Source organism: Callithrix jacchus, chromosome 1, assembly GCF_049354715.1.
Source record: "Callithrix jacchus isolate 240 chromosome 1, calJac240_pri, whole genome shotgun sequence".
Taxonomy (NCBI): Eukaryota; Metazoa; Chordata; class Mammalia; order Primates; family Cebidae; genus Callithrix; species Callithrix jacchus.
The window spans coordinates 69762899-69782231 of record NC_133502.1 but is presented as its reverse complement, the minus strand read 5'-3'; the positions used below and the strand labels follow the sequence as shown (position 1 = coordinate 69782231).

The 19333-nt window shown below is 47.3% G+C and overlaps 1 protein-coding gene and 1 pseudogene across 2 annotated transcripts in view; both read left to right on the top strand.

Annotated features, from left to right (window-relative positions):
- Positions 1-7536, top strand: part of LOC100395653 (ankyrin repeat domain-containing protein 18B-like) — a 47419-nt gene extending 39883 nt beyond the window's left edge. Inside the window, 2 exon segments of the mRNA XM_078348136.1 lie at positions 247-784; positions 3698-7536. Of these exon segments, the coding sequence (XP_078204262.1) occupies positions 247-529 (283 nt within the window). The 3' untranslated portion in view covers positions 530-784; positions 3698-7536.
- An 837-nt stretch (positions 7537-8373) lies between these two features.
- Positions 8374-12453, top strand: LOC128931636 (tubulin beta-6 chain pseudogene; annotated as a pseudogene). The gene is made up of 2 exons (XR_013525895.1): positions 8374-10954; positions 11331-12453. The product of XR_013525895.1 is annotated as a tubulin beta-6 chain pseudogene (transcript).
- The last annotated feature ends 6880 nt before the right edge of the window (positions 12454-19333 follow it).

The following is a 19333-nucleotide window of genomic DNA, read 5'->3' as shown; positions in this document are numbered from 1 at the left end:
GCTGTCTACTTTGTTTGCACTGCTTGTTCAGCAGAAATCACCTTAGAAACACATGTACTCCTTTAGAACAATTATTAAATTATAATTGTTTACAACAGGTATGCTCTCACACATCTTCGGTGTTAAAACACTATTTAGTAGGTAATTTGGTTTACTCTCAGGGCAACTTTAAAAAGAAATGCAAGTCATTCCAAATTATTAAAGAAAAAAGGAAATACTGAGGATTTGTCTTTGCTTTCTTTCCAGATCGAAGAAGAAAATGGCAGTGTTCAGCACCAAGCTCTTTATGGAGAAAGAGAGGATGAAATCTTGTCTCAGAACTCTTCCTACGAGACCAGACCCAGAGTCACCTTATGTTGAAAATCTTAATAGTATAGGATGCAACAGAAAATATATTCCTGAAACACCCGTAAGAATTCCTACTTCAGGGCCGGGTGCGGTGGCTCACACCTGTAATCCCAGCACTTTGCGGGGGCCAAGGCAGGTGGATCACGAGGTCAAGAGATTGAGACCATCCTGGTCAACATAGTGAAACCCTGTCTCGACTTAAAATACAAAAAATTAGCTGGGCACAGTGGCGCGTTCCTATAATCCCAGCTACTCGGGAGGCTGAGGCAGGAGAATTGCCTGAACCCAGGAGGCGGAGGTTGCAGTGAGCCGAGATCGCGCCATTGCACTCCAGCCTGGGTAACAAGAGCGAAACTCCGTCTCAAAAAAAAAAAAAAAAAGAATTCCTACTTCAGACCCACAGACTTCAAATAACTGCAAGAACGACTTGACTGAGGTTAGTTATATTACCTTTTCTTTTTCGGGTTTCATTTCTTTAATATAATTCTTATTTTTAGTGTGCTGAAATATTGAGTTTTTCTGTTGACTTATGCATGTGAATTAGCCATGTTAACACAGAAAGAAAATGGGAACTTTACATGTTTTAATTCCCTGGAGCTGTCATTTTCAAGAGATGCCCGTTTATTAACTTTATTCAATAAATGTGACAGACCTGACTCATTTAAAATTTCTTTAAAAGCTGCATTTAAGTTAGGTTTTAGAAATTGCATGTTATTGCCTAATAACTGAAGGTATACTTTGAGATGCTTTGGCTTACTCTCTAGTTGATTGCAGTTTGGCTGTGGTTTATACCGCTTTTTTTTTTCTTTTCTGAGACAGAACCTCGCTCTGTCCCCAGGCTGGAGTGCAACGGTGCAATCTCAGCTCTCTGCAACCTCTGCCTCCTGAGTTCAAGTGATTCTCCTGCCTTAGCCTCCTGAGTAGCTGAGACTACAGGTGCCTGCCACCATGCCTAGTTAATTTTTGTATTTTTACTAGAGACAGAATTTTACCATATCAGCCAGGCTGGTCTTGAACTCCTGACCTTGTGATCTGCCAGCCTTGGCCTCCCAAAGTGCTGGGATTACAGGTGGGAGCCACTGCACCCAGCTCATACCACTTTTAAAGTTTCATTGCACCATCTCAACTCTTTCCACCCATAATCACACGTGAATGATTGGCATTGAAACACTTAACACATAAATGTTTATTATTTAATAGAATCCAAAATAAGTGCATTTTATAAATTAAATAAAACTCTAAAAGGTTCATTCCCATTTTTATGTTAAAAGCTTTATGCTTGTCCAGGAACAGGGGTTCACGCCTATAATCCCAGCATTTTGTGAGGCCAAGGTGGGCAGATCACCTAAGGTCAGGAGTTTGAGACCAGCCTGGCCAACATGATGAAACCTCATCTCTACTGAAAATATAAAAATCAGGGAGCCGTGGTGGCTCTGGCCAGTTGTCCTGGCACTTGAGTAGGCAAGGCTATTAATTCAAGGCCAATCTGAGCAACATAACAAGCTCTCATTGATTAACGAAAATATAAAAATTAGCTGGGCATGGTGGCAGGCATGTGTAATGCCAGCTACTTGGGAGGCTGAGGCAGGAGAATCACTTGAACCCTAGGAGACAGAGGTTGCAGTGAGCCACCAAGATCACACCACTGCACTACAACCTGTGTAACAAAGGGAGACTCCATCTTAAAAAAAAAAAAAAAAAAGCTTTGTGCTTTTCTTGCATAACAGTATATCCAGTGACTACAAAAATTCTAGAATAAAACCTAGGAAATACTATTCTGGACATCGCACTTGTGAATTAATTTATGGCTAAGTCCTCAAACACAATTGCAAGGATAACAAAAATTGACAAGTGTGATCTAATTAAGCTGAAGAGCTTCTGCACAGCATGAGAAACTGTCAAGGGATTAAACAGACAGCCTAAGGAACAGAAAGAAACAGTCATAAACTACGCATACAGAAAAGGCCTATTATCCAGAATCCATAAGCAATCTAAACAAATCAACAAGCACAAAATAAATAACTTCACTAAAAATGGGCAAATGACATGAACAGACACTTCTCAAAAGAACACATGTAAGTGGCCAACAAACATATTAGCAAATGCTTGCCATTGCTAATCATTAGAGAAATGCCAAACAAAACATCAATGAGACACCATCTCACACCAGTCAGAATGACTTTTGTTAAAAAGTCAAAAACCAAACAAAACAAAACTTGTTCATCTTGGAGGAGAGGCCTTATCTCGAGAAAACCCCCAGGCTCTGACCTCTGGGCACACATGCAGGAAGGGAGGGTCTGTGGGCTGAGGGGGACATTGGAATGAGACTTTGAGCACTGCTGCTCAGGGGCCTGGTCAGTGGACCGTGGTCAGAGATGACCTGGTCATCAGAACCTAGTCAGCTGGTACCTGATCAGCAGGGACCTGGTTAGTGGTGGCCTTCTCAGTGAAGGCCTCATCAGTGGTGACCTGGCAACCTAGTCATTGGAAGCCGAGTCAGTGGGGACCTGATCAGAGGCACCTGGTCAGTAGGAACCTGGTCAGTTGGCCATTGTGTGCCCTCAGGCAAGGGGTTTGTCTGTGGAGCCTCCTTCCTTCCATCTGTAGGGAGGATGAGTCAGGGCACTCTGGAGGGTTGCTGGAAAGAGAGTGTGAGGAGATGTGTTGAATCCAGCCTGTTTGGCAGACCTAGAATGTTACACATGACCTGGGTTCCACCTAGAGTGGGTGCCAGCCCTCTCTGCTCTGCCCGGTGACCCTCCTCTGTCTGCATCCCCAGGACCACCTTGGGTGGGGAGGGCAGAGATTGGGGAGCACCTGTGGAGGCTCTAATGCTGGCCCTGGGCCCCGGTGGTGACAACAATCAGGACCTGGGTGCACCAATGAGTGGAGCAGCTAGGCCTGGTCAGAGAAGCAACACGAACACACATAGGTGCATACACAGACACACACACATGCACAAACACATTGCATGCACACACATATCAGTTGAGGGGACAGAGGACACTGACTGTGGGCCCTATTGACCCAAGCAGGCTCCCATTGTGATGGGTTGAGTCACTCCATGATATCACCGTCACTGAGTCCCCATCGCTTTGTGTTGTGGAGCATTTAGAGGCACACAGTCAGTGTCTACATGCAGGGCTGTTTTCTTGGTGAGAGGCACATCTCAGCACAGCTGACTGATTGGGCTCAGGTGAGTGGGACCCGCTCTTTTCCCTTCCTCCTAGCTTGGGGACAGTCATTACCAGGTGGGCTGTTTTGTTTTCTGGGCAACTACTGAGGGTAATCCCTGAGCACTCACCAAGTGGCTGTTCTGTGCTGACAGTCATCTCATTCCTTCTTGCAGCAATTCCATTCTGCATCTCCTTAGGACTCCCCCGGACCACCCAGGACAACCTCATCAGGGCTCTGACACCAGGCCCAGTCCAGCTCCTTAAAAACCAAGTCTCAGGTCCAGAGACAACTGCCCTGCATGGTGCCTGCATCTCAGTCACCTTGGTGGGTAGTGACCAGCACAACATGGAAGAAGCCAGGGCAGCATGCACCCAGCTGCCCTGCGGCCCCAGGGACTCCTGGGCCTTTGGAAGTCATTATCAAAGGAGAAGCTGGTCACTTTGAGGTCTCTGGAGGGAAGGGTGAACATGGCATCCTGACAACCCTGGCAGCCAGCAGCAAGCATACATCTCAGACAACCTGTGGGACAGAGGACCATTCCTGGGGCACAAGTGTTACACCTAAAGTGCCCTAACCCAGTCTGGTCTCATTCTGAGCCCCCAAAGGGGAGGGGCACCATGGGCCCCCCAGCAGCATCCAGGATTACTGTCCAGGGGACTCAGCCTTCTGTGACCCTGGCCAGACTTAGAATTCGGCCCAAGACAGGACAGTCTCACTCAGAGTACTGTGTCATTACCTAGGGCCTGTGCATGCCAGGCAAGGCCAAGCTGGCTCAAAGAGCAACCAGCCACCTCTGTAAGGGTGTGCCTGGAGCAGGTGCACCAGCCACCAACCTCACCCACTCAAGGAAGCAGGGGTGGCTAGGTTCCCACAGCTTGAGTGGCCACCAGCTGATGGCTGATGGAGCGGAGGCCCGGGGAAAAGAAATGGCACTGGGGCCCTACTTCTACGGCAGAATAACTGATTTAGCCTTACTGAGAGAGAGTGAAGTTGGTGGCTGGTCCTGCTCCTGGCACACCCTTGCAGAGGTGATTGGTTGCTCTTTGAGCCAGCTTGGCCTTGCCTGGCATGCACGGGCCTGAGTACAACAAGTGTGCTATAAATGGAGCCACATCACGGGCATGAGCAGCAGGCTCGGGAGCAGGGTGTGTGTGCTGCCTTTGGGGCCCCAGTCCATGCATCAGGGCTCTTACAGCACTGCGGGCTTCTTGAGTACCACAGGCCATCTTGAGAACTTCATGTCCAAGTGCAGAAAGGGCCCAGTCTGGTAGATGAATCACATGGCCAGCTTCTGGGTGTGGGCACAGTGCCACATTATCCATCACTTCCTCATGTGCCCCAGCAGCACTGAAGAGACAGCCTAGAAACAGGGCAAGAGGAAGGCTGAGAAGGATGAGATGGTGAGTGCCAACTTCTTTCTGACCCTGAGCCCACCCCCAGGGTGGCCCTCAAAGTTTAGGAGTGGGAGAGCAAGATTGACAACTTTGAGTGTTTCACCAAGAAGATGGATGACAGGGCACTCATCTCAACTTCACGGCCAATGAGTTGACATGCAAGCAGATGAGAGTGAAGGCTTTACAAAAGAGCATCAGAAGGTGGCCAGTTCTTCAGCCTCAGCCAGGCCCTAGAGCTGGATCAGCCCATCCGCTTCACCAAAGATGACTTCATCACCATCAGTGAGCAAATTTGCCAGTCAGCACAGGCAGGACCTGGACCCAGTCATGGACCTGTTAGTGCTTCTCAGGGACACCAGGTCAACATCCTGGACATCATCCACAAACACAGGAAGCTCTTACCAAAGTCATGGAGAGCAGATAACATGTGACAGAAAGGAATACAGAGGTGCAGAGGCTGATGACGTAAGGATCACAGAAACAGGATTTCTTTGGCCACATTGGCTGAAATTCACCCCTTCAATCCAATTCTATTGAGAGACTTGAAATCACAGACGTAGCATTTCTTGCAACAAGAGATACTATTTTTTTTCCAAAAAGTCACCCAGGAATTGATAAGTGTTGAAAGACTAGGTATTGGATTGTGGACTTTTTCCAGTGCAAGGATACTTTCTACAGCAGAAGAAATCACACTATTAAAGAGCTAGTGCCAGCTATCCATGGTACTACAAGGTGGTTTTGTGTTCAAAGGAAACCCAGCTGAGTATAGAATTGTGTAGAAAACAGTTAATATGGTGATGGAAGTAGCAAACAGTAACTAAGTCATACTATGAGCACCTATATTACCATTGTAATTTCCGGAAGAATGATAATGCCTCTTACTTTATTACTTTTTGAAGTATGAATATTTTAGTGTATATGCTGTAGACCTCAAACCCCATGAAGAGTCTCAAAGAAGCTGGCTGGATAAAAAATGCTGTGGATGTCCTTATACTCAAAGATTGATGATGCACTTTGGATATATGTCCCCACCATATCTCATGTTGAATTACATTTCCTCATGTTGAAGGTGAAACCTGGTGTGATGTGATTGAATCATGAAGGCAAATTTCTCATGAATGGTTTAGCACCATCCCCTTGCTACTGTCCTCACAATCAGGAGTGACTTGGCATGAGATCTTGTCATTGAAAACTCTGTCACCTCCCTACTCTTCATGTTTTTCTCTTACTGTGTGAGACAATTCACTCTTTGCCTTCCAAGATGATTGAAAGATTTCTGAGGCCTCCCGGAAGCAGAAGCCACTGTGTTTCCTGTTCACCCTATAGAACCAGGAGCCAATTAAACCTCTTTTTCAAAATAAATCATACAGAACATGGCAAATGAGGATTGAAGCATTGCTATAAAGATACCTGAAAAAGTGTGGAAGCAGCTATGGAACTAGGGAATGGGCAGAGATTGGAAGAGTTTGGAGGGCTGAAAAGAAGACAGATAGATGAGAACATTTTTGGACCATCTTAGAGACTGGTTAAATGGTTGTGACCAAAAAAAATGCTGACAGAAACATGAACAGTGAAGGCCAGGCTGAGGAGGTCTCAGATAAAAATGAGAAAGATTCTGAAAAATGTCTTCCTTTTGGATATGCAAAGATTACGCAATGCCTGTATCATCATTGCACATTAGAAGCAGTGAACTTGCTTTTTATTTCAGAGGCTCATAGGCAAAAGAAACTGTAGCCTTGACTCAGATGAGACTTTGGACTTTGTAACTTTGAGTTAATGCTGGACTGAGTTTAGACTTTGGGCGACTGCCGCTGGCAAGGCATGAATGTCTTTTGCAATGTGAGAAAGATGAGATTCATGAGATCAGAGAGAGAAAAAATATCATTTGTCTCTATGTCCCTACCAAAACTCATGTGGAATTATATTCTCTAATGTTAGGAGTGGGGCCTGGGTGGAAAAAGATTTTGTTCTGAAAGGGTGCGGGTAGATCCTTCATGAACGACAAAGCACCATCCGCTTGATGCTATCCTGAGAGTGAGTGAGTTCTCATGAGATCTGCTTGTTTATAAGGCTGTGAAAACTCTTTCCTCACTCTGTCTTGCTCCTACTTCTGCCACAGGAGATAATTCATTGTCCCTTGGCCCTCTGGTATAATGAGGAGGCTTCCTGACTCCTCCCCAAAACAGAAGACACTATGCTTCCTTCACAGCCTGCAGAACCCTGAGTCAATGAAACCTCTTTTATTTACAATAATACGGGAAATTAGAACTGCAGAGTGGAGCTGTGAAAAGTCCTCAATGCCTTTTTTCCTTTGTCTTGGCTATTAGCACAGGGCTTCTTTATATGCTGTAGCTGGAGCTGTGGAGATGCAGGCAGCAGTGTCCTGAGGATGCCTCCCCACAGCTCCAGCTCCAACTCTGGCAAATAAAGAAGCTTCAGCATATAAATTTCTGAGGTCTTCCTGAATTTCCCCCCTTAAATGGGGTTCTGTGTTATTGCTACATAGCCAACCTGCTATAAAGATAGCTGAAAAAGTAGAAGCAGTTCAGAAGTGGGTAGCAAACAGAAATTGGGAGGGTGTGGAGGGAGACCTGGTGGGAATGATTTAATCATGGATGTGGGGGTGGAAGGAAAATGGGGGGTGGTGGGGAGGAGTAGGTTGGAAGTAGGGTGGTGGGAGGGTGGGGTGTAGTGGGAGTGGGGAGTAGCCCGCTGCAGAGGCACAGCATCATGGAAAATCTCTACTAGAACAATGCACCTGTGGTTTTGCAGGTTTTAGCCCCCACAGCCGCTCTATGGACTGGGCTAGTGTTGAGTGCCTGTAGCTTTTTCACATTGAGGTGCAAGCTGTTGGTGGGTCTATGAATCAGGGGTCTGGAGGGTGGTGGCTTCCTGTGTGGGGGCTCCAAGCCCATATTTTCCTTCTGTACTCCCCTAGGAGAGGTTTCCCATAAGGCTCTGCCTCTGCAGCAGGCTTCTGCCTGGAAACTGTGGGAGGTAGAGTGAGGGTGCGGGCGGATCCGTCACCCATGGTTAAGCACCATCTTCTTGAGATGCTGTCCTCCTGATAGTGAGTGCTCATGAGATCTGCTTGTATGACAGGGTGTGGCACCTCTTTCCTCTCTCAGTCATGCTCCTACTCCTGCCATATGAAACATCTCTTTGCCCCTTGACCTTCCGGTATGACTGGGAGGCTTCCTGATTCCTCCCCCAGAAGCCGCTATGCATTTTTTACAGCTTGCAGAACCATGAGGCTATTCAACCTCTTATGATCATGCAGAAAATTAGTACTGTGAAGTGGAGCTATGAAGTGCCTTCTAGTCCTTTTCCGCATTGTCTTGGCAACCAGCACTCAGCTTCTTTTCATGCCAATATCTGAAGCCTTCATGAATGTTCCCCCAGAAAATGAACTTTTCTTCTTTTACCTCTAACAAAGATAGAGGCAGTGCCTAGCGCAGAGCCGCGCTAGCGATAAGGGAGATCGTGTACATCCAGGCGGGCCAGTGCGGGAACCAGATCGGCACCAAGTTTTGGGAAGTGATCAGCGATGAGCACGGCATCTACCCGGCCGGTGGCTACGTGGGAGACTCAGCGCTGCAACTGGAGAGAATCAACGCCTACTACAATGAGTCATCGTCTCAGAAATATGTGCCCAGGGACGCCCTGGTGGACTTAGAGCCAGGCCCCCTGGAGAGCGTGCGCTCTGGGCCTTTCGGGCAGCTTTTCCGGCCTGACAACTTCATCTTTGGCCAGACGGGCGGGCGCAGGGAACAACTGGGGGAAGGGGCACTACACCGAGGGTGCGAAGCTGGTAGACGCAGTGCTGGATGTGGTGCGGAAAGAGTGCGAGCACTGCGACTGCCGGCAGGGCTTCCAGCTCACACACTCGGTGGGCGGCGGCACGGGCTCGGGCATGGGAGCGCTGCTCATCAGCAAGATTCGCGAGGAGTTCCCGGACCGCGTCATGAACACCTTCAGCGTCATGCCCTCGCCCAAGGTGTCGGACACGGTGGTGGAGCCCTACAGTGCCACGCTGTCGGTGCACCAGCTGGTGGAAAATACCGATGAGACCTACTGCATCGACAACGAGGCGCTCTACGACAATTGCTTCCGCACCCTCAAGCTGACCACGCCCACCTACGGGGACCTCAACCACCCCGGGGTGGTGTCAGCCACCATGAGCGGGGTCACCACCTCGCTGCGCTTCCCAGGCCAGCTCAACGTCGACCTGTGCAAGCTGGCGGTGAACATGGTGCCCTTCCCATGCCTGCACTTCTTCATGCCCGGCTTTGCGTCACTTACCAGCCGCGGCAGCCAGCCGCGACCTGACCCTGACCGTGCCCGAGCTCACCCAGCAGATGTTCGACGCCAGGAACATGATGGCCGTCTAAGACCCCCGCCGTGGCCGCTACCTGACCGTGGCCACCGTGTTCCGCGGCCCCATGTCCATGAAGGAGGTGGACGAACAGATGCTGGCCATCCAGAGTAAGAACAGAAGCTACTTCGGGGAGTGGATCCCCAACAACATGAAGGCTGCCATGTGTGACATCCCGCCTCGCGGCCTGAAGATGGCCTCAACGTTCATCGGCTATCCAGGAGCTGTTCAAGCACATCTCCGAGCAGTTCTCAGCCATGTTCCGGTGCAGGGCCTTCCTGCACTGGTTCACCGGCGAGGGCATGGACGAGATGGAGTTCACCGAGGCCGAGTGCAACATCAACGACCTGGTGTCCGAGTACCAGCAATACTAGGATGCCACCATCAACCATGGGGAGGAAGCTTTTGAGGATGAAGAAGAGGAGATGGATGGATAGGTGGAATAGAGGAGCCGCCCCAGCTCGGATCCTACAATAGGCAAGTTCCTTCTTGAACCCTGGTGCCTTCTACCCCATGACCCTGAATGGTGCAGTAGCCTAGGTGTGTTGGTGTTGGTCCCTCACAAATGCAGCCAAGTCACGTAATCAGTCATCTGGAACAAAGACAATACTTTAAAACAGCAGAGAATTGTGGGTTCTACCCAGTCAGAAGATAACACTATGGAGATTTTCTACTAGAGGATTTGAAAGAGAACTGAGGGGCCACGAAATAAACTTCACCTTTCATTAAGTGTTCAAGTGTGTCTGAGAATTAGCAGGGGAGTTAGGAACAGTCATTTTCATCCTTTGCAATGAAGCCTGAAGGTGTGCCGTGTTGCCTTATTTCAATATGCAGTATGGGACTTTGAAATAATTGATTCATAATAAAATACTAAATGTGTGTCTTCAAAGAAAAAAAAAACAAAGATAGCTTAAAATGTAGAAGCAGGTTCAGAAGTGGATAAAAGAGGTTGGGAGAGTTGGGAAATCTTAAAAGACGGCAAGATGAGGAAATGTTTGGACACCTGTAGAGAATTGTTAAATACTTGCTGACAGAAGACAGACACTGAGGGCCAGACTTAAAAGGTCTTAGATAAACATGAGGAATTTCCTGTGAACAGGAGCCAAGGATACAATTGATTGGCCTTAGCAAAAAAACGTGGCTGCACCATGACCCTGCCCTGGATATCTGTGAAACTATGAACTTGGGAGTGATGATTTAGTATGTAGCTGCTGGAATGAACATCTAGGCAGAAGCATAGCTCTAGAGATGTCCTGTCTGCATGGAACAGCCTGTATTCTTATGTATGACCTAAAAAATGACCTCAAGTTAAAACTTCTATTTAAAAGAGAAGCAAAGCTCAAAAGTTTGGAAAACTTGCAGCCTGGTCAAGTTGTCAAAAAGAAAAACTGATTTTCCTGAGAAAGTTTCAAGAAAATGTAGGTTATTTGCATAAAAAGGAGCCCACCACTCCAAATAGCCAAGATAATGGGAAAAGGCCTTGAAGGCATTTAAGAGACTTTGCAGCAGCCCTTGCAGTCACAGGCCCTGGGGTCTAGGAGAGAAGAATGGTTTCCTGGGCCAGCTCCATGGCCCTGCTGCTGAGTGCATTCTCAGGACACTGCTGCCTGCAACACCACAGCTCCAGCTCCAGCTCCAGCCACGGCTGAAAGACATCCAGGTAAATCGTGGGTCACTGCTTCACAGGTGGCTCCAAGCCTTGATGGCTTCCACATAGCGTTAAGCCAGCAGGTGCACAGAGCAAGAGACTAGAGGCTTTTGGGAGCCTCCATCTAGACTCCAGAGGATATACAGAAAAACCTGGGTGTCCAGCTAGAAGCTTTTCCAAGAGGCAGAGCCTCATGGGAAACCTCTACTAGGCCAGCAAAATGGGACATATAGGGTTGAAGCCCTCATAAATGGAAGCATCTTTCTCCAAACCCCAGATTCATAGATCCACCAACAGCTTGCATTCTCAGTGAGAAAAAGCTATAGGCACTCAACACCAGCCCACTGCATGAGTGAACCCACAGGAGCTGAACACTGCAAACCCACAGGTGCAGATCTGCCCGAGGCCTTGGGAGCCCAGCCCTCACACCCCGGCACCATGGATGCGGCACGGAGATTCAAAAAGGATAATTTTGGAGCTGTAGGATTTAATGACTGTCCTGCTGGGTTTTGGACTTTCATGTATCCTGTGAGTCCCATTGTGTTTTGTTCTTCTTTCTGGCAAGTTTCTTTCTATTAAGGGAGAATGCGTACCCATTGCCTGTGTAATCACTGTACTTTAAAAGTAGTTAACTTCCTTTTAATTCAGAGGCTTATGGGTAGAAGGGACTATAGCCTTGTGTTAGATGAAACTTTGGTCTTTGGATGTTTGAGTAAATGCTGGAATCAATTAAGATTTGAGGGGCTGTAGGGAAGGCATCATTGTATTTTGCAATGTGAGAAAGACATGAGATTTGGGGTCCAGGAGCAGAATAATATGTTCTGGTTTTGTGTCCCTACCAAAACTCATGTGGAATTGTAATGGAAAATGTTAAAGGTGGGGGCTGATGGAAGGTGATTTAATTGTGGTGGAGAGTGGAGGTTGGAAGGTGGGGGTCATGGGGAGAATTTAAGGGAATTGTAGTGAGGGGTGGGAGTGAAGGGCAGGAGTCGGGGGTGGATCCTTCACAAATAGTTCAACACCATCTCCTTAATGTTGCCCTTGTGATAATGAGTTCTCTTCATGATTTTGGAGCTGTGAGATTGAATGAATACTGGCCTGCTGGATTTTGGACTTGCTTTGGGCCTGTGGTCCATTTGTGTTATTTTCCTGGGAAATTTCTTTCCTTGGGATTGAGAAAGGTTACCCAATGACTATACCGTCATTGTACCTTGAAAGAGAACTCCCTTTTAAATTCAGGGACTCATACGCAGGAGACTGTAGCCTTGTCTCGGATGAGACTTTGAACTTTTTACATTTGAGTTAATGCTGGAATGAGTTAAGGGTTTTGGAAACCTTTGAAAAGGCATAATTGTATTTTACTCTGTGAGGAGGACATGACATTCCAGGGGTCAAAGTGAGAATAACATGGTTTCGCTGTGTTTTCCTACCAAAACTCATGTGGAATTGTAATCCCAAATGTTGGAGGTGGGGCATGGTGGGAGATGATTTAATTATAAACTGGAAGAAGGTGGGGGTATAAGGGAAAAGGGGTGGGTAGGGTGGGGAAAAGTAGGTTGGATGTAGGGTGATGGGAGGGTGGTGGGTAGTAGGAAGGGGGAGTAGCCTGTTGCAGAGGCGAGACTCTTGGAGAATGGTGGCCTCCTACATGGGGGCTCTGAGCCCATATTTTCCTTCTGTACTGGCCTAGTACAGATTTTCCAAGAGGCTCTGCCTCTGCGGCAGATTCTGCCTGTAAACAGTAGTGGGAGGAGGGGAATTTGGGGTGGATCCTTCACCAATGTTCAAGCCCCATTTTCTTGTTGCTGTCCTCATGATAGTGAGTTCTCATGAGATCTGTTTGTATTACAGGGTGTGGCACCTCTTTCCTCTCTCTGTCTTGCTTCTGCTCCTTTCACATGAAACATTTAACTACCGCTTGTCTTTCTGGTATGATTGGGAGGCTTCCTGAGTCCTCCCAGAAGCAAAAGCCACTATGCTTCCTTTACAGCATGCAGAACTGTGATCCAAGTACAGCCCTGTCATTCTGATCATACAGAAAATTACTTCTGTAAAGTGGAGCTGTGAAATGCCTTCAGTGACTTTTCCCCAGCATCTTGTCTACTAGCACTGGGCTTCTTTTTTATGCAAATATCGAAGGCTTCTTGAAGTTTTCTCCTGAAAATTGAGTTTTTCTCTTTCACTACATTGCCAGGCTGTGACAAGTAGCTGAAAATGTAGCAGTGGGTTCAGAAGTGGCTAGAAGCCAGAGGTTAGAGAGTTGGGAGGGCTTGGAAGAAGACAGGAACAAGTATGTACAATGTTCCAAACTTTCCCTCTTCATCTGAGGGAAATAGTTGTGATTAAAAGGCTGACAGAGGGATGGACAGTGAAGGCCAGGCTTAGGAGGTCCCAGATGAAAATGAGGAACTCACTAAGAACAGGAGCCAAGGTTACTTCTGTTTTGCTGTGGCAAAGAACAAGCTTGGAGTGTGACCTTGCCCTGGAGATCTGTGACACTTTAAACTTGAGGGTGATGATTTAGGATGTGCCTGGTGGAATGAACTTATAGGCAGTAAATCTCAAGAGGTGTCTCATCTGGGTCAAACAGCCTGTGGTCTTATGTGTGACTGAGGAAATGAGCTTAGGTTGGAACTTGTATTTAAATGACAAGCAGAGCTCAAAAGTTAGAAAAGTTTGCAGCCTAGCCAAGTGGTCAAGAAGAAAAGCTGAATTTCAGGCGGAGAATTCATGAAGGCTTCAGAAATTTGCATTAAATGGAGCCCAGTGCTAATAGCCAAGACAATGGGGGAAAAGCCTTGAAGGCATTTCAGAGATGTTTCTAGCAGCTCTTGCTGTCACGGGCCCTGGGGCCTAGGAGAGAATAGTTTCTTGGGCCAGTCCCATGGCCTGCTGCTCTGTGAAGCCTCAGGACACTGCTGCCTGCATCCCTACAGCTCCAGCTCCTGCTCTGGCCTTGGCTCACAGATGCACAGGTACAGCTTGAGTCACTGCTTGAGAGGGTGCAAGCTATAAGCCTTGGTGGCTTTCACATAGTGGTAAGCCAGAGGGTGCACAGAGCTCCTGTCCAGAAGTTTGAAAGCCTTCATATCGATTTTGAAAATGCCTGGGTGTTCAGACAGAAGGCTGCCGAAGTGGCAGAGCCTCATGGGAAACCTCTACTGTGGCAGTGCAGAGGAAAAATATTGGGTTGGAGCCCTCACACTGGAGGCCACCATTCTCCAGACCCCAAATGCATAGACTCACCAAGAGCTTTGTACCCTCAGGAGGTTAAAAACTACCAGCACTCAACACCATCACAGCCCATGAGAGCATCTGCCAGGGCTGAATGCTGCTAAGTCACAGGTGTGGATCTGCCCAAGGCCTTGAGATCCCTGTCCTCACAGCTCTGTGCCCTGGATGTGGGACTGTGATGTGGGACTAGCTGGCCTAGAATTAGAACCAGTACAATGCCATTTTAAAATGGGAAAACTGTTCCCATTCTCCTCACAATGACTGCTAGCCATGGCTTCTGTAAACTACTAAGATTACCTTGCAAAATGCAAAGAGAGGACAAGCTGCATACTTTCTCTTATCTATACTGCCAGAATTGCTGGCCTTTGTTTACCAAAGTAAGCACCCCCAGATAATTCCATCCTGGCACCAAGTAACCCAAAATTATGTGGACCCCACACCTAGCCAAATATTGTATAAACTAATGTTTATCTTGACCTCTGTAAACCACTTAAGTGGCAATCGGAATGACAAAAGTCCCCTGGCCCTTGGAATATCTGGAGCCCCCTCACCCTCCTCTCAGCCTAGGAGGTGATTGACAGCTTTCATTCCCATCTCTGCTCCTCACCCCCACTCCCAAGGTGGTTTTGTGGGTATAAAAAGATCTTGTCACTCTTCTTTCTCTGCCACGGGTTGGAGAGACGTGAGTCCTCCGTGGTCGCCGGCAATAAACCCTGCAATTTGGCATACTTTTGTTCTGGTGTTGACTTTCTGTGCTAAGTTCAATGCAACAGGACAAGGACTAAATAAGGATGACTTTGGAGCCATAGGTTTGAACAACTGGCCTGCTGTGTTTTGGACTTTCATGGGACCTTAAGTCCCAATTGTGTTTTGTTCTTTTCTCTGGCAAAAATCTTCCTTTTGGCTGGGAATTCTTAAACTATGCCTGGGCAATCATTTTACCTTGGAAGTAGTTAAACTTGCTTTTATATTTCAGAGGCTCAGGGGCAGAAGGAACTGCAGCTTTGTCTCAGATGTGACTTTGGGCTTGGGACACTTCAGTAAATGCTGGAATGAGTTAAGTCTCATTGGAAGACTGTAGAGAAGGCATCATTGTGTTTTGCAAAGTGAGAAGGATTTGGAATATGAGATTTGGGAAGGCAGGGACAGAGTAACAAGATTTGGCTGCCTGTCCTTACAGAAACTCATGTGAAATTGTAATCAAAAGTGTAAAAAGTGGAGTCAGGTGGAAGGTGACTTAATCATGGAGGGCAGTGGGTGTTGGAAGGTGGGGGTTGTGGAAAATGGGGGATTATGGTGGAAGTGAAGGGTGGAAGGCGAATGTGAAGGAGGATCTTCACAAATGGTTAAACACCATCCTTTTAATACTTTCCTCGTGGTGGTGAGTTCTCATGATGATTTTGGAGCTGTGAGATTGAATGAATACTGTCCTGCTGTGTTTTAGATGTGCATTGGGCCTGTGGTCCCATTTGTGTTATTTTCCTGGGAAATCTCTCCCCTGTGGATTGAGAAAGCTTACCAATACCTGAACCTTCCTTGTACACTGAAAGAAAAGAAGTTCCTTTTAAATTCAGGGACTCATAGGCAAAAGGGACTGTAACCTTGACTCACAGGAGACATTGAACTTTTTACATTTGAGTTAATGCTGGAATGAGGTAAGAATTTTGGCAACTTTTTAAAGGGCATTATGGTATTTTACTCTGTGAGAAGGCCATGAGATTTGGGGGATCAGGGTCAGAATAATATGGTTGGCTGTGTGTTCCTACCAAAACACAGGTGTATTTGTAATTCTGCATGTTGCAGGTAGGGCCTGGTGAAAGGTGTTTTATTCGGGGACTGGAGAGGGGTGGAGCTGGGAGAAAAAAGAGGTGGATAATGTGGGGAGGAGTAGGATGGCAGTTGGGTGGTGGGAAGGTGGGGGTTAGTAGAAAGGGTGAGTAGCCTGCTGCAGAGGCATAGGCTCATGGAAAACCTCTACTAGGACAGTGCACCTGTGGCTTTGCAGGCTTTTGCCCTGATGACTGCTCTCATAGGCTGGGCTGGTGTTGAGTACCTGTAGCTTTTCCATACTGAGGGTGGGAGCTGTTGATGGGTCTATAAATCTGGGGTCTGGAGGATGGTACTCTCCTGTGTGGGTGCTCCAAGCCCCTATTTTCCTTCTGCACTGCCCTAGTACAGGTTTTCCAAGAGGCTCTGCCTCTGCAGCAGGCTTCTGCCTGGAAACAGTGGGGGGTAAATGGATTCTTCACCAATGGGTAAGCACCATCTTATTGATGCTGTCCTCATGATAGTGAGTTCTCATGAGACCTGGTTGTATACCAGGGTATGGCAGCTCTTTCCTCTGTCTTGCTCCTGCTCCTGCCATATGAAACATTGCATTACCACTTGGCCTTCTGGAATGATTGGGAGACTTCCTGCATCCTCTTAGAAGCAGAAATCACAACGCTCCCTCTACAGCCTGAAGAACTGTGAGTCAAATTAAACCTCTTTCTTTACGAACATACAGAACATACGGAAAATTAATGCTGTGAAGTGAAACTATGAAATGCCTTCAAGGCCTTTATGCCAATCTCTGGGCTAATAGCACTGTGCTATTTTTAATGCACGTATCTGAAGCCTTCTTGAAGTTTCCCCCTGAAAGCAAACTTTTCTTCTTTTACCACATTGCCAGGCTGTGACAAAGATAGCTGAAAATGTAGAAGCAGGTTCAGACCTGGGTATTGGCCAGACATCAGAAAGTTTAGAGGACCTGGAAGAAGACTTGAAGATGATTGAAAGTTTGGAACAATGTAGAGACTTTGTGAAATAGTTGTGATTAAAAGGCTGACAGAAGGATGGACAGTGAAGGCCAGGCTTAGAAGGTGTCAGATGAAAATGAGAAACTTACTGGGAACAGGAGCCAGGTTACTTTTGTTTTGCTGTAGCAAAGAACTTGGCTGCACAGTGACCCTGCCCTGAGATCTGTGAAGCTTTGAACTTGAGAGTGATGATTTAGGATACATCTGGTTGAATGAACTTCTAAGCGGCAAAGCTCGAGAGTTGTCCTGCCTGTGTTGAGCAGCCCCTACTCTTATGTGTGACCCAAGAAATGACCTCAAGTTGGAACTTAAGCTTAAATGAGAAGCAGAGTGTAAACCTTTGGAAAATTTGCAACCTGGCCAAGTGGTCAAAAAGAAAATGATTTTTCTTGATTTTCAGGGGAAAATTCAAGAAGGCTTTGGATACTTGCGTAAAACGGAGCCCAGTGCTAGTAATTCAAGTCAAAGGGAAAAAGATGATGAAGGCATTTTAGATATCTATGTAGCAGCTCTTGCTGTCACTGGTCCTGGGACTAAAGAGAAAAGAATGGTTTCCTGGGACAGCCCCATGGCCCCACTGCTGTGTGCAGCCTCAGGACACTGCTGCCTTCATCCCTACAGCTCCAGCTACAGGGGCTGAAGAATGCAGTTACAGCTAGGGTCACTGCTTCAGAGGGTGCTCCAAGACTTGTGGCTTCCACACAGTGTTAAGCCCGCAGGTGCATAGAGCACTAAATTAGAGGCTTCTGAGCCTTTGTCTAGACTCCAGAGGATGTATGGGAAAGCCTCGATATACAGGCAGAAGCTTTTCCAAGAGCAGAGTCTCATGGTAAATCTCAGGCAGTACAAAAGGAACAGATAGAGTTGGAGCCCCCATACAGGAGGCTTCAGGTTTATCCAGACCCCACGTTTATAGAACCACCAACAGCTTGCACCCTTAGTGTTGAGAAGCTACAGGCACTCAACACCAGCCTAGCCACGAGAGCAGCTGTGGGGGTTAAACTCTGCAGAGCTGCCCAAGGCCTTGGGACCCCAGCCATCACACCCACTTGTGCTCTGGATGTGGGACACAGATTCAGAAAAGATGATTTGGAGCTGTAGGATTAAATAACTGGCCTGCTGGGGTTTTGACTTGCATGGGGTGTGTAAGTCCCATCTGTGTTTTGTGCTTCTTTCTGGCAAATGTCTTCCTTCTGGCTGGGCATGCTGACCCAATGCCTGTACAATCACTGTACCTTGGAAGTAGTTAACTCGCTTTGCATTTCAGAGACTCGGGGGCAGAAGGGACTGTAGCCCCACCTCAGATGAGGCTTTGGGTTTTGGACATTCAAGTAAATGCTGGAATGAGTTAAGACATTGGGGGACTGTAGAGAAGGCATCATTGTATTTTGCAGTGTGAGAGGGACAAGAGCTTTGGGGGGCCAGTGCAGAATAAGATGATTTGGGTCTGTGTCCCAACCAAAACTCATGTGGAATTGTAATGGGGAATGTCAAAGTTGGGGCTTGGTGGAAGGTGATTTAATCATGGTGGACAGTGAGGGCTGGAAGTGGGGGTATGGCGAGAAATGGAGTTCATGGTGGAGGTGGGGGTAAAACAAGGGACTGGGGGACAGACCTTTCTCAAGCGGTTACACTCTATCAACTTAATGCTGTCTGTGTGATAGTGAGTTCTCGTAATAAATGAATACCATCCTGCTGGGGTTTGGACTTGCATTGGGTCTGTGTCCCAATTGTAAGGCCGATAGCCTTGCTATGAGCCAGATGAACAACACCCACCCCTCTCTATGCCTGATAACAGTTTATCAGGCAGAACACATTACTCAGCATCTGGTTCCTCCATGCGGGCTCCCCTCACCCACTTCTGCATTCTGCCCCCAGGTCTATATTCAGCACTAGACTATGCACTCTCAGCACCAAGCTATGCATTTGAACCTCAGCACTAAACTGTGCACTCTCAGCACTAAACTATACAGCCGAACCCGGGAAAATTGAAGAAATCCCGCCAAGCCTTACCCAATGGCAGCCCACCCCATGCATCCTAGGCCAGCCCCCCTCTAACCCCCATAAAATCCCCTGCCCTGAGAAGTCAAGCACGACTTCTCTGGCCCCCTTTCCTTAGGACCACAGAACCTCACCTGGGAGATAAATAAATTGGCATCTGATTGTTCTTATACTGGCCTCAGTTTCCTCATTTTAAACTTGGCAGTAACCATTATACCAATTTTGTTATTTTTTCAGAAAAATCTTCCCTTTGGATTGAGAAAACTTACCCAATGCCTATATCATTACTATATCCTGAAAGAAAGGAACTCCCATTTAAACTTAGGGACTCACAGGCCAAAGGGACTGTATTCTTGTC